Below are 15656 nucleotides of genomic sequence, written 5' to 3'. Positions count from 1 at the left end.
CAAAATATTGCGTTGTAGCCTTCTGGAGGGTTTTCCTAATTTTCGGGATTTTTAGGTATGATGCCTGTATGGGGTATATGCGGGTACGTGATTTAGCCTGGGTGGAGATAGTTAGAGTAATCGGGGAATGGTCTGAAATGCCTCGAGGGTGTATGTCTGCAGTATCTACGCGCTGTAAACCTTCACCTAAAGCCAGGAAGTAGCCTATCCGGGAAAGGCTGTTATGGACTGCGGAATGGAACGTGTACTGTTTGTCCTGGGGATGGACGTGACGCCATATATCTACTAGTCCCATTGCTGTCAGAAAACGTTGAAACCGAGAGGGCCCCCCAGGTGAAGCAGTCGCTGGAAACCTATCGAGCTATAGATCTACTGCAGCATTAAAATCCCCACCCAAAATTACATCACTCTCGGGGAGAGATAACAGAAAGTCACCAAGGGTTGGAAGCATGATTGAATGAAGAGATGGTGGGATATATACCGAGACCACAGTTAGAGGGCGACCGTCCCATTGCCCCTGCAACGCTGCAAAGCAGCCCTGACTATCAGTTTTTGTACTCAATGGAATGAAGTGTGAGGATTTTTTAATCAAAATACCAGTCCCCCTTGAGCCCGATAAACTCTGAGTGTACCATCATCTTGTACCCTCTCCTATCTAAGGCCTTAGTGGCCCCTCCTGTCAAGTGTGTCTCCTGTAAAGTGTGTCTCCTGTAAGAGCGCCAATTGGGGTTTGTGCCTCTTTATCGCATTCAATACCAGGCCACGTTTCACCTTGTCCCCCAGTCCCCGCACATTCCATGAAAGTATTCTAAGGGAGGAGCCACCCGATCGTGACCCAGCATTCCCAGCGCCAACTAGCTGTTCAGCCGCCATTTTGAATCACACAGCCACGTTCAAATAATCGAAAAAGGATTAATCGTACTTGTAGATACACCTTTCGGGTTACACCACACTCACTGGAAGCACCAGTTTCTGACCGGTTATTCATGCTTTTTAGTGTTTTAATTGCACCTGGTATTGTACTGTTATTTCATGCTTTTTAACTTTTAATTGATTGCAGTGGTTTTAATTAACTGTGCAATAATAATAAACTTGAACTTAAAACTACTTTGCCAAAGGGACATACGATGCCAAGGATGGGCCCTCATCACAGAGGGCCTTCTTCTCGTGGCTGCTCAGGGCGCAGTGCCCTGCTTAACCTTCTCTCTTCCACCGAAGCGGTGCACACCTTTCAGGTGTCTCACCATCAGCACCAGAGGCAGGGCCTGCTCGAGCTCTCTGGTAGAGGAAACACGCCCCGGTGGCAGGCCCTGATGTAGCTAGGACTTGGGCTGCACCCCTGCGTTTCTCAACCACAGTCCATGGACATTCAGTGCTCCGGCAGCCTGCCCTCCCAGGCCGCAGTCCTCCTGGCACAGCCACACGACCTCTTGCGTCCACAGCCAATATTCCACTGGGTCATCTCTTCCTCAAAAGCACTCTCCCAGCCGCTGGGAAAGAGATCGCACTACCACTCCGTGGGCCTTATATACTGCCGCCACAGTCTCCGCTCCTGACCGCCCTATTGAAGGCGTGTTGTGGATTTCACCTTGTTGCCGTTTAGTGATCCACCCACTCTTTTCTACCTAATTTGTGGCTTGCTCGGATCCCCAGCAATTCCAATAGCCGCTTCTTGATATAGAGTGGCTCTTTATCACTCCAGCTGCCAAATTAATGACAGATTAGTAGCCCGGCACAAGGAGCTTCACAGTAGTGCGGCTATCTTGGAGCCAGGCACTCTGGCACCACCTAGCTTCCAGAAATCTTTTTTGTGACTAACTGAACAGTAAAATTGATGAAGCTAGAATGAGTGTGCAGAGCTTATTTTCGAATAGCTCCACACGGAAAACCTGTCCTGTAAGTTGAAAAGTGTTTGAGTGGTGGTGGAGGGGGGTGGGGGGAGAGGTCATAATAAACTCGTCCAGGAAGAGGCTGGGTTATCCTGTGATACATTTCTATTATTGGAGCTCATCCTGAACAAGAGGAGGTGAGACATGTGTGGTGCACCGATCGGTTCCTTTATTTGCGCCTATAAGGGGCATTGCTGAGGAGCTGGACGAAAAGGAAAAGTTAATTCTAAAACTGGTGGAAGAGTTACCTTGAAGTTGACAAAAGAATTTCCACCTATTGTTCCATAGAACCAGTAAGCTCTAGCTGATGGGCGGTGTTAAAGGTCACCAAACCAGAGTTTAAGACTTTGTTGCCTTGATAGAAGGGGATCTTTAAGAGAGTAGACGATGCAACAGTGTAATCGATAGAAAGAATGTACAGAAGGTTAAAGACAGGCATTTCCTCCCAAAAATGAATGATTTGAAGGTCGAAGAAGGTAAAGAATTTAAAATGTGTATTGCTGCAGACACTGATGGAAGATAGAGGTTGGTCATTTGATGAAGATCTTGCCTTTTGCAAGAGGAGTACATCCTTTTCAAGAGACAAACAACAATTCAAGGAGATGGCATTGTAAGGGAAAGGAGGACACAATCTAAGTGTGTAACTGTAGCAGAGAGGGTTAATCATTCTACTATTTACTTCAATTTAGGGTCGCTTGATACCAATTCTGGACATTTCGATTACCAAACTCTTTATTTGGTACAGTTGATATTCTGGTTAAAGTTGGAAAAAGTGTGCTAGATCATCATTAATAGGTTTTGTTTTAAATTAAAATAAGGTTTGAAAAAGCCCGTTAGGTAATATTAGTCCTTTTACAGTAACTGTTGTGGCCAGTAAAAAGAAAAGGATCACTAGTCAGTTTATCCAGACTTGCTTTGTAAGAGCTTCATTTCCTCCACCTTTCATAGTTTACAATCTGATAAGCAATTAAAATATGCACAGAGACCCAAATGCAATATTTAACATTTTCTCTGGAAACTTTAATGAATGTGAAGCATAACCACCCACTAGAACTGATTAGGATAAAAACTGTCAATTTTTAAAAGAAGTCTTGGTATAGGAAAATCAAAATCGTAGCTGCTGAGTATGTCACATCTGTGCCTCGAGAGTAATTGTAGAAATAGGAAGCCTTAATGAGGCTGCTTGCCCCATTCTGGTTATCTTTGTTTTCTGACTTTAAATCAGCAAAGGTGTAAATTGGCTATTCTATAATTTCGTTTGGTTATTGTGCTGCTCTTATGTTGTAGTATTATGGCATAGCTCTCCTTTCACATAATTTATATTTTGAATCACCCCTGTGTAGTTTTCACTGAGGAAGGCCCCATAACAAATCACTTCCTATTTGTGCAGTGAGATTTCTCTCTAACATATGGTATTTTGATTACAGCCTGTGAACTCTACCCCCCCATCTCTTCCTGCGGACATCCCAAACTTCAGTTTGATGGGTGAGACCCTGTCTTTCGACTTCAAGGACACAGACATGAAGAGGCTATCCATGGAGATAGAGAAAGAGAAGTAAGTAGCATAGCGATTTTCTCCTTTGTGCATCATTGCACATTTGGCAAGTGACATCTCTTGCTCCTAATAATGAAAAGTTGCACTGGGTGCTCATCTCTTGCTGTGCCACTCCAGGCCCTCTGCCAGAGTCTTGTCTATTAATCTTGCTACTGTGTCTGGATATCTGTGCCAGGTTGTCTCAACTGCTGTTAAGTGCTCATGCTGGTAGGTCATACAGTATGCTCCCAGCTGTGTCTAGTCATATAATGGGTGCCATATAATCATGTAACTTGTGGGTTTCAGCAGATGTTTGTGGTTCTACATTTCACTAATGATTTTAATTACCCCAATCAGTCTTTCCTGCCTTAGACAGATTATGCATATCTGGTTCTGAATAGACTAAGGCAATAAAGTGCTTCTACCGTTTTACCCCACACCAGATTCATGCATGTGCGCGGGTGACCCCGCGCACAATTCAGTGAAGACATCACGGACTTCATCACTCCACACGCGCTCCCCTCCGAGGATTACATCCTTTTGGGAGACCTCAACTTTCACCTTGAAAAGAACAACGACCGCAACACCTCCACCCTTGTGGACAACCTCACCAACCTCGGACTTAAACAACTTGTCACTACCCCCACCCACATCGCAGGTCACACACTCGACCCTATCTTCACCTCCAGCAAACATGTCTCCTTCAGCCACACCACAGCTCTCCTTTGGACTGACCACAGCTGTGTTCACTTTACCTACTACAAGCCCACATCTAACAACCACCCCCAACCCACTCTGCAAAGAAACTGGAACAAAATCACCATCGACCAAATCTCCTCATCGCTTCTTCAAAACCCCCCAGCCCACTCCTCAATCCCAGACCAAGCAGCCACCTACCTCACCCAATGGTTATCCAACAGCGCCGACATCCTAGCACCACTGAAAAAACGACAAATCAAACTAGGCAGCAAGAAGGCCTCCTGGTTCAACGATGATCTTAAGAAATCCAAGAAACTCTGTCGCTCCCTTGAGAAGGCCTGGAAAAAAGACCCAACCACCAGCACCAGAGACGCCTTCAAAAACGCCACCCGCATATACCACCAACTGATCCGGAATGCCAAAAAAGCCGCTTTCAAGGACCGACTAGATAACCACGCCCATAACAGCAAGGAATTATTCAACATCGTCAAGGAATTTACCAACCCCTCAGCCAACTCCAACGACATCACCCCCTCTCAAGCCCTCTGCGACTCCCTAGCCTCATTCTTCCACAACAAAATTGCAGACATCCACAACAGCTTCGACAACCGACCCAAAGACCAACCCACCCAACCCCCTGCAGGACCCCCACCCCCCCTGAACATCCTCAATGACTGGAAGCCAATCTCCACTGAGGACACCATCCGTCTGATGAACTCTATCCACTCAGGATCCCCCACAGACCCATGCCCTCACCACATCTTTAACAAAGCAGACTCCATTATAGCACCGCACCTCCGAAACGTCATCAACTGCTCCCTCAACTCCGCAACCTTCCCAGAAAGCTGGAAACATGCCGAACTCAGCGCCCTCCTGAAGAAACCCACAGCTGACCCCACCGAACTCAAAAACTACCGCCCTATCTCACTCCTTCCATTCCCGGCCAAAGTCATCGAGAAAGCGGTCAACAGCCAGCTCGCCGCATTCCTCGAAACCAACAAATCCCTCGACTCCTCACAATCCGGCTTCCGAGCCAAGCACAGCACTGAAACCGCCCTCATCGCAGCAACAGACGACATTCGAACTCTACTGGACAATGGAGACACAGTCGCCCTCATCCTCCTCGACCTCTCCGCAGCCTTCGACACGGTCTGTCATAGCACCCTTTTACAACGCCTCAGAAACGTCGGAATCCAAGGAAAAGCACTGGAATGGATCACCTCGTTCCTCACCGGAAGAACCCAGAGAGTCCGCCTTCCACCATTCAAGTCAGAGGCCACTGAAGTCATCTGCGGCGTACCACAAGGATCTTCACTCAGCCCCACCCTCTTCAACGTATACATGAGCCCCCTCGCGGTCATCGCACGCCAACACAACCTCAACATCATCTCCTACGCCGACGACACTCAACTGATCCTATCACTCACCAGAGACCCTAACACTGCCAAAACCAACCTGCATGAAGGAATGAAAGAAGTAGCCGAATGGATGAAGCACAGCCGTCTGAAACTGAACTCAGACAAAACAGAAGTCCTCATCCTACGCACCTCCCCCTCCGCCTGGGATGACTCTTGGTGGCCAGAGGCCCTTGGAAAAGCACCCATCCCGACGGACCACGCACGGAACCTGGGCGTCATCCTGGATTCCTCACTCTCGATGAACAGACAAGTCAACGCCGTTTCTTCTTCTTGCTTCAACATTCTTCGCATGCTCAAAAAAACATTTCGCTGGATCCCCACCGAAACTAGAAAAATAGTCACCCACGCTCTGGTCACGAGCCGACTGGACTACGGAAACACCCTCTACGCCGGTACCACCGCAAAACTCCAGAAAAAACTCCAACGCATCCAGAACGCTTCAGCCAGGCTCATATTAGACATCCCGCGTAAAGAACACATCTCTGGTCACCTGAAAAACCTCCACTGGCTCCCCGTCAATAAGAGGATTACTTTCCGGCTCCTAACCCACGCACACAAAGCACTCTACGAAATCGGACCCGAATGCCTCAACACTCGACTGTCCTTCTACACACCCTCCCGCCACCTACGATCCTCCAACCAAGCCCTTGCCACTGTTCCTCGCATCAACAAAACCACCATGGGAGGTAGATCCTTCTCCTACCTGGCAGCTAAAACCTGGAACTCACTTCCCACTCACCTTCGCCTTACGCAGAACCACCTAGCATTCAGAAAGCAACTCAAAACGTGGATATTTGACAAATAACTCCCCACCCTTCTTCAAGCGCCTTGAGACCCTCTGGGTATGTAGCGCGCTATATAAATTTATTGACTTGACTTGACTTGACCTCAGTTGTTCCTCCTTTGTCAGGCTTGCAGTAGCTGCTTCTGCCTATTTTGGATCATATTTAGAGGCCCAGTCCAGGCTTGTTTCCATGAAGTGTTGCCATCTATTCAGGGATGCACCAAGAGTCTTGAAACTAAAGTTGTGTTCTGTGTGCTCACAACATTTCCACGTTGCATTAGACTCTCACACCCTAAACCTGCCACAGTAATGTCCCTTGTGCTCCATTGAAGTATCTTAGTTTTTCCAAGTGAATTATTCGACGCCTCTGTTCTTTGGATTCAAGCATTGTGCAGCCCTGTCCCCAGGCGCATTCATAGGCTTACTTTCACTTTAAGATGAGAACTTCCTCGTGTATAGGCTGCATTCCAGGCGCACACTTTGACCCTCTGTTGTTCATACTGTCTATTCCTGGTTTTATGCTACGATTGTGTGTCTCCACAGAGTTGAGTACATGGAGAAGAGCAAGCACCTTCAAGAGCAGCTCAATGAGCTGAAAACAGAGATTGAGTCGCTGAAGCTGAAAGAGAGGGAGACCGCTTTGGACATCCTGCACAATGAGAATGTGGACCGAGGTGGCAGCAAACAGAATACTTTCAAAAAGGTACGCTTAAAAACCTGCTTGGAACTACACCACTTCTCTTCCTCCAGACAATCAATTGGATGTTGACAAGCCTAACACTGTTGAAAAGTTCTGACGAAACATCAAAGTTAACATGCTCTTATTTTCTTCTCACCTCAAAGCCACTCTTCCTTATACTTGGTTAATGTGTTATCCTCAACATAGGATGACTGTCACAGTATCCGTAGTCTTTAACCATTTCTTTAAACTTACAGTGGCCACAAGGAGTGGGCCAGTCCTAACATCAGAGATCTACAAGATGCTAACAGGGAGCTCATGACATATTGTTTTTGAAATAATAGTCCATGTCTGGGGTACTACCTTGGGGCTATTTACTTTCTTTTAGGTCAATGTGGATTTAAAAATTGCTGTGGAGGTGCTTCGGTCCAGCCAGTGCACCTGGCAGGACACTTGCTGCAACCATGAGTGGCCTTGGGCTAAAGGAAGACCAAACTAGGGAGTTAAATGTATCAGGACTGAAAGACTTATAGAAGTCTTTCTACACCAGACACAACTGGAAAACAAAGTAAAAGGCGTGATGAGGTGTCTGAAGTATTTAATAAAACAAAAAATGAAAACCAGGACGGAGTTCCAATTTACATTTGTGCAGACTGGCATTTCTCTCAGTTGCCACATGAATCCTCCGTTCTAGACTGCTTTTGTCAGAGAGGGATAATAATAATTTGATACTTAGTCAGCGTATTCATTCTAAGTTGTTCAACAGCTGTATTTGATGTTTTAAGTCAGTGACGATGCTAGAACACTTTCTAGCTTCCGTGCATCCTCTGGACCAAATGTCAGACCATGCCATGATATCTCAAAGACTTAGAAAGAACTTATTTAGATTCTTTTTCATTAGTAACATTAGTGGGTGCCTTAAGATTGCTCACTCTGTACTGATTAGGTCTCGGGCCTAGCATACACATTGCGTAAGCAGTGTGGGCGGAGCCCAGAGTCCTGTTCCAGGGGGTTTGGAAACTGGACCTTGCATTCCACAACGCTCGTGCATGTAGATTTGCAAGGTCCAGTTTCATAGGCCTTCGCATGCGTGCTGTTTTTAAACAGAACATGCAATAGGCGGTAGCGTAGCTCCGCCTATGGCCTATTGGTGTCTGTTACCCGCACCAGAGGCCATATGTTTTGAATTATCGCACCTTGACAGCCGCAATAATTCAAAACATATGCTCGCAGTGGCGTGCGCACCACTGCAGGCTTTTTTTTTTTAGTTTGCGATCGCTTTCGATCGCTTGTTCTTACTCCCTTGACTCTGACGAGGGGGAGGGGCTCTTAGTTAACTCTAAGAATGTACGTCACTCGACAGTCGGAGCTCCTGTTTAAAGGCTGCGGTGCTATACTTTTCTTTTGCGATCTGGGAATCACAGTATCATTTTGTCGAACTCCCGTGCCAGCCGGAGGCGCTGGACGGAAACTGGACCGTTTTACACTTCACTCTCGGTTAAATTATGCTGCCTCTTAAGGGTTCACTTTCCGGCCATGCTTAGCCCTCCTGTCTGTTCTAGGTTACCTCCGTGTCAGGCTTGGCCGCAGCGCTTTACACTCTATACAGTCTTTGTAATTGGTTGAGGACCGGCGTCTCATATACTTTCTGCCTGGCAGTGCACGTATGCTCCCCTATTACTAAGGCCCCTGCGGGCACATCCCTGTTGTATGGCCCCGTTTTAACTACGTATCAGGCCCGATTTCAGCGCTGTATTCTCTAATGCAGTCCCTTTAATCGACCCAGGGCCAGCTTTTGACAGACTTTTGTCTTCGCGGTGGACGCAGGTTCCCCCGTAGTACTTTGGCATATCAGGCACATCCACGTTTTTATGGCCCGAGCATTCTCTTCGAGGTGCTCCCCTCCCTCTCTCTTCGTGTTTAGCGCTCTCCCCTCCAGCAGCCTTCACGTGGCCTCCTCTCATGCGTGACATGCGGAGAAGTGTGGCTCACTGGTTAGAGCGGCAGACTCTGAAGCAGAGATCAGGCCCGGGACCATGGTTCAAGTCTCGAAGCGGCAGGGTCTTGGGCTCAATGTCCGCGGACTCGATAATTCTCGCCTCAGCGCCTACTAATCATGGGTCCCACGCTGCAACTCTGGGCAATAGCTTGCTTAATCTCCACAACGGCCCCTACAACACTTGGAAGCCTGGCTTCACCTTGGGGGTGCCGAGGAGGGGCATCTCACAGGGAGAGCCAGGAAGGGTTCCACAGCGTTATACAGCGCCGGGACGCCCCGTTGGGGCAGCTGTGCTCTTTACAAAATACACTACACTTTACAAAATACACTACACACACACCTGTGCTTCTCCTCTTTCTCTCCCCCTCTCTTCCAGTATTGCAGTCTCCCCCTCTAGCAGCCGTCACTTGGCCTTGTCTCATGCGTTACACCTGTGACACTCCTCCCTCCCTCCCTTGTTTTATACCGCTCTCTCCGCTCCAGAAGCCATCACTGGGTCTCGTCTCATGCGTGACACCTGTGCGTCTCTTTCTCTCTCTCTTCTTGTATACCGCCCTCCAGCAGCCATCACCTGGCCTCGTCTCAAGCGTGACACCTGACGCCAGTCTTTATCACTCTGAACATGTCCTTGAACGTCTCAGCGTGCTGCTCTCAGGCGAGACGCCTTCTGACAGTCCTGGTGTCTCACATGAGACAGGCAAGTTGGTAGCTGGAGTCTCTGAATTATTACCTCTTATGTCGCATCTTGCCCTCAAATCTCTCTCTCTTCGTTAGTGTCTCTCTCTCCCCCTTTTGCTCTCTTTACCTTTCACTTTCTTTCACTGCCTCTTTCCTTTCTGTTTCAATCTGCCTCTTTCCATCTTGTATCTTCCTCTCTCCTCTTCCGTTTCTGTTCTTTTCATCTTAGTTATCTCCCATTACTATTTGTCCCTCTCCTACTCTCTATTTCCCAATTTGTCTGTTTATCTTTCTACCACTTTCCCTTCTTTCGTGTCCTCTGCTTCTTTGCCATCTCTCTTCCGCCTCTCTCTGCATGTTTGTCTGCTTTTTTGATTTTTTTTCTCTCCTCTCGCGCACTGCTCGCTATCTCTCTTGCTTCCGATCTCTGTCTCTCTCCCCACCTGTTACTTTCTATCTCTCTCTCCCGGCCCTGTTGCTTTGTCTCTTTCTCCCTTCTCGCGTTTTCTCTCTTCTCACTCATCGCCTCTGTCTCTCCAACTTGGTCTTTCTCACTCCATCTCTTCCCTTTCTCTTTGCTCTCTCCGTCTCTTCCTCTCTCTCCTCTACCCACCCGTGTCTCCGTCTTCTCTCTATCCTTTCTTTTACTTCATCTTTTTCTCACACTTTCCCTCTTTGAATCCTTTCTCTCTACTTTCTCTTCCACTCTGTTTCTCCCTCTGTCTCGCACTGTTCGTCACTCATTCTTTCCCTGTGTCTATATTTCTCTGTTCCTCCCTCATTTCCTCCCTCTTTCAGCTCACTCTTTTGGCGGACAGATAACTCTATTCTCTCTCGCCGTCACGCCAAGGTGCTTACAAACCCTGTGACCTTCATTGCCCTCTAAGATGTGTTGTGTGAGATGCTCCTGCACATTGTGCACTGCAGCAGAACCCCTCCCTGCTTCTTCCCTTCCACAACAGGACAACAGGACCTCACAGGGGCACAAAGACAGACCACCCCCCCTGGGCCTGGGGGCAGTCACAGCTAGGGGAGCGCCAAACGTGCTTCATTTAAGAGGACAGTCCCTGCTAGGGGTGCACAACATTTACATGATTTGCTTTCACACAATTGTGCAAAATTCGGGAATATGCGTACAAAGCACGTACAAAGTACCTGTCGAGGGCTCCGGGGAAAGCAGGGCCAGCCCCGGTTCTAGCATGTGCCCCTTCTCTTCCCTCAAAGTGCTTCTCACTCCCTTCTGACCACTCTATTCACTATCTACTCTCTTGTCCTGTCCTCCATACTCTCCTCAGCCCCTCCCACCTAGACCAATGCCCTCTCCTTATCCCCTTTCTACTCCTTGCACCCTCCTGCGTTCCCCTCTCTCTCCCCCTCAGTGCCCTTTCTCCCTCTGTCCTCTCTCCCCTCCAATCTCTTCTCTGTTCCTGACTCCCATTTTCCCCATCTCCTCTCTCTTCACAGTCCCCTCTGCTTCTCCCCTTCTGGTCCCTGTCTCTTCTGCAACTTTCAATCTCTTTGCGTTCTCCTGTCTTCTCTTTCTTAGTCTTTTTTTATTGTTCAGTCTTCCATTGACAGCTCAGGTTTGCGGCTCAGGAATCTTGGATATGTTCACCTAATGGCGTTATTAAGATAGCAGAAATGAACTGTTCAGATCACCAGGGCACAACATTTTAAGTTACTACTGCCAGTGACGACTGTGCAATGATCTGAACTGATTGTGGAGCAGTTACTTTGTCATGAAGTAACAGCCTACATCTGCTGCTGGAGGTATCCCTACATCGTCATCTGTGAACTGCTGCTGCCGCTAGAGCAACCATAGCATCATCTATATTAGTGACTTGCTCTTTTGCTGATAGGAGGAATTTGTTGGTGCAGATGCGCTGGGGCAACCCCTGCTCAGACAAGGTAATACAGCCAGTCCTCACAAGAGGAGAAGAAAAGGTGCCACCCATGCCCAAATGGTTGCCAGTCTGCCCAGGGAACAAGATCACAACTTGTGGGCTGTCTATGCACACACACATCTCATCTACCCGCCACGCACACACACACACATCCCATCTACCCGCCATACGCACACACACTCATCCCATCTACCCGCCACGCACACACACACAATCATCTCATCTACCCGCCATGCACACACACACTCATCCCATGTACCTGCCACGCACACACACATTCATCCCATGTACCCGCCACGCACACACACACATCCGATGTACCTGCCACACACACTCATCCCATGTACCCGCCACGCACACACACTCATCCCATGTACCCGCCACGCACACACACTCATCCCATGTACCCGCCACGCACGCACACACACTCATCCCATGAACCCGCCACGCACACACACACTCATCCCATGAAACCGCCACGCACGCACACACACTCATCCCATGTACCCGCCACGCACACACACACTCATCCCATCTACCCGACACGCACACACACACACACACACTCATCTCATGTACCCGCCGCGCACACACATCCCATGTACCCGCCACGCACACACACACTCATCCCATCTACCCGCCACGCACACACACGCACTCATCCCATCCACTTCTTAGAACCAAGAGCCATCTTCCACATAGGGGTCTTGCAGAGAATAGAGACCAGTGTTTACTTTTCAAACCTGCTGGCCCAGCTATCGCTGCACAGGATTTAATATTTCTATAGTGTGCAACAGGGGGCTTTCTTTTCGTACTGGAGTATCAATTTCAGGCTGGAGGCAGTGCTCCTGATAATCATATTACAGGATAGGTAATATTTAGTTGAGTGCTTAATTTGTAAGTAAATAAGTGCCAGAGACCTAGTTTTAAATTCTGTTCTGGGTTTCCAGAGTGAAAAGTGAGAAAAATGCATCAACCTAAGACCGTAAGTGGGTCTTCAAAAACAACTTACGCACACACCCTGTAGAGATTAAGAAATGCAACACTGCATATACAATTGGCATGTGGATGTTCTACTTCAAGATTCTAAATACGTCTTCACAGTGCTTGAACCCTAAGTTTCTGCACAATTGGATAAGTTATCGCTGCCTGTTATATAGCCCGGACTGAAAAAAAAGACATGAAGTTCTGTCTTCACCTCACAGTTACAGGTGGGAAACCCTAAAAAGGTAGCGCCTGACCATTTATTGGAAAAAGTATGCAAGGGAAGAGACCCATGTCTAAATTTAATAAATAATTTCCTGGCTAGTGCCAGTTGGATGTCCTCCAGGAAAGACTCTAATATATACTGGTCCTTGGTTCAGGTAAGGAACCAATGGCTGTGCTCTCCTGTAATTGAGCAAGTTTGCCCACCCTCTAGCACCTTACCAATTCATTTCTGATATTAGAGGACACGTTTCCTCTGGATTACTCCATAAACTTGTTCTACCTATTCTCTGGAGTGCATCCCTGATATATACAAACCATGCTTGTTTCCCTGCACCTGGAAGACCCATTACCTCCTTTAGCTCTGACCTGTAAGCAGCCAGTTCCGGGGTCACCCACATGCGACGCCAAAAGGTTACAGGCCTAAGACCAATCTCATCCGTGATTGTCTGACCCCTATATCCAAATGCAATGGAGTGAGGGGAGTACTGAGGGGGAGACCAAATAGCTGTCTAAGTTGTTCTCAGACTTACTGATATTTCTTAATGAGCAATACCCCCAAAGTTCTGCCCCATACATTGCAGCACCCCTTGTTTGCACTTTATATATCTCTACTGTTGGCCCAGCAGGTTTATGGAAGGAATTCCTGAATAGCTAGGCCAGACCCCCTGTTGTCTGTGCTTACCGAACTCTTATTTTAGCTATTTGTGGCCCCCATTCTATTTTTTCCGTTAGGGTAACGCCTAGTTTTTTTTATGCCTTGGTCTTTGGTGTTCTTGCTGATGAAGATGAATAAAGCGATTAGACAATTTCAACTAATGGAATGTATAGCTCAGCCACTTAGCATGATCAGCAGTTAATGTTAAAATATTGCCAAAGTTCCTGCTATAGCAAGTCAAGTCCATGGATTGGCAGTCATATAGTTCACCAATGGCCGACGCCCAAAATGTTAAAAAAAAAAAGGGGGGGGGGTTTAAATGGTTCATAATGCAAAGCCTCTGAAGCTAGAGTAGTATCAAGCTGCAAAAGTATTGTTTCATGTAAGTTACTAATTTCTTTTATTGAAGATTTGATGAGGAAACTTCATACTGCGAGCCATTTACGTGAATGGGGGCACTTGATATTTTAGCATAGCTCCAAGACAACATTTTGAATCCATGCACAATTGCCAAATATTTTATTTGACCAAGAAATGGTGTTTTTCTGCTTGAGGTTTGTACTGCAAGTGAATAACTGGACTTTTCACACTCTGTTAAATGCTGAGCTGCTGTTTTGTAACCATCTGGGTTTTATGTCCCGTTATCATGAAAACCAAATGCAGTGTTCTTTCCAGGCTTCTTTATTCAGCCACATGAGATTTATAATGTATATGTCAAAGGTAGGACAAGAGTAACCAGATGGTACAGTTTGACTTATGGTGTTGGACAATAGTGTCAAGGTTTATCAAAGTATCAGCTTCTTGAAGGACTCTCTTGTGTATTTTAGTTTTACTATCCAAAAAGCAAATAGTTTCTGTGTGACTCACAAGTATTAGCCAAGCCAATAGGTTGGATTTAATGTACTAACGCAGGTTGTGTTGAAACTTTGAGAGACATTCTCTGGAGGGAGTCAACAGGAGTGGACAGAAAGGGCTATAGTAAATTAGTCCTTGCTGAGTTCAATGCAGGGACTTGAGTAGAGTTGTTAGGATACACATAAACATCCATTAGGGGTAGGTGAGAGATGAATACCTTTTTAAAAAAAAAATTATTATCATGTAAGTTTTTTTCACATTTTGCACATAACAGTACTTGCAAAAAACAAAATTTCGTTGTAGGTCATATTTATCACTTAGACAGGTTAACACACATTTCAATTTCCATCCGGGGGCAGGGCGTAACCTCATCAATCTCATGTGTGATCTTAGTAGCTGCCAATCCTTATCTGCGCCCTAGCCCACCGGCCGGCAGGCGACTATTATGACCCCTGTCTAACGCTGCTTCCCTGCCCTGTCTCGGTGAGCGACTCCAGCCCCAGACCTGGGTTCAGGTACTGTCTCAACGATTGTACACAGTCAGTTGAACTTGAATATTTATTCCAATGAAATGAAAAATAAACAAAAATAGAAAACAAAGAAAACTCTGCATGCCAAGGGGACAAGGGTGTGTATGATTCTGAGGGTGCAGTTATGGTTCTCAGTATTTACGCAGTGTATTCCGCTCCGTGTATGTGTCATCTGGAGAGGGCGTGGGGAGGTGGAGGAGAGGCGTCCCTTCTGCACTGTTCCCTCACCTACTGCTTGTTTCCCCACCACTAGGGCCGCTTGTCCACCCTCCCATATGTGAGAGGCAATATATGTCTCAATCCTTTTTTACCAGGCCCATCTGTGAGAGCAAGTCCGGATCACTCGCTACCGCACTCAGACTGCTCACTAATATTTCATGCTTTCTCCGGATTTTCCCAGTTTGCCAGTACTTCCTTCCATAAATCCGCTATCTGCCTTTTCCGGATGCCCCTTGCATCCTCCCAGCTCAAAACTTTGGCTTCTGCTCCCGCTCAACTAACTGTTCCAACTGGCCACCTGCGGCCCTATAGTGGATTTCCACACCAGTGCAATCCGTCTGTTAGCTAGCCCCAAGGCCAGACCTATGAATCGATTCCACACCTTCCGTTTAAGAGGACGTGGGAAGAGCCCTAACAAACAGACTTCTATAGACCGCGTCAGGTCCCTCCCCAGCGCATCTTTTATCTTAGCCAGAATGAAATATTTCCTAGTAACCATGACAGAAAGTTTCAATTCTATTAAGGATGCTGAGGCGAGGATTAAGCTCATCTTTTTTTTTATTTCCTTCATTTAGCAACTTCAATTTTATAACGAAAAACGACA

General features: G+C 47.1%; 1 protein-coding gene across 3 annotated transcripts in view; it reads left to right on the top strand.

Moving 5' to 3' along the window:
- NF2 (NF2, moesin-ezrin-radixin like (MERLIN) tumor suppressor) overlaps positions 1-15656 on the top strand; it is a 484134-nt gene that overhangs the window by 306018 nt on the left and 162460 nt on the right. For all 3 annotated transcript variants that reach the window (XM_086943228.1, XM_086943229.1, XM_086943227.1), the window contains exons 14-15: positions 3317-3444; positions 6868-7027. In XM_086943228.1, coding sequence (XP_086799354.1) covers positions 3317-3444; positions 6868-7027 — 288 coding nt within the window. The remainder of the gene's footprint in view (positions 1-3316; positions 3445-6867; positions 7028-15656) is intronic.

Source organism: Lissotriton vulgaris, chromosome 11, assembly GCF_964263255.1.
Source record: "Lissotriton vulgaris chromosome 11, aLisVul1.2, whole genome shotgun sequence".
Lineage (NCBI taxonomy): Eukaryota > Metazoa > Chordata > Amphibia > Caudata > Salamandridae > Lissotriton > Lissotriton vulgaris.
This window is presented reverse-complemented; position numbering and strand designations above follow the sequence as displayed.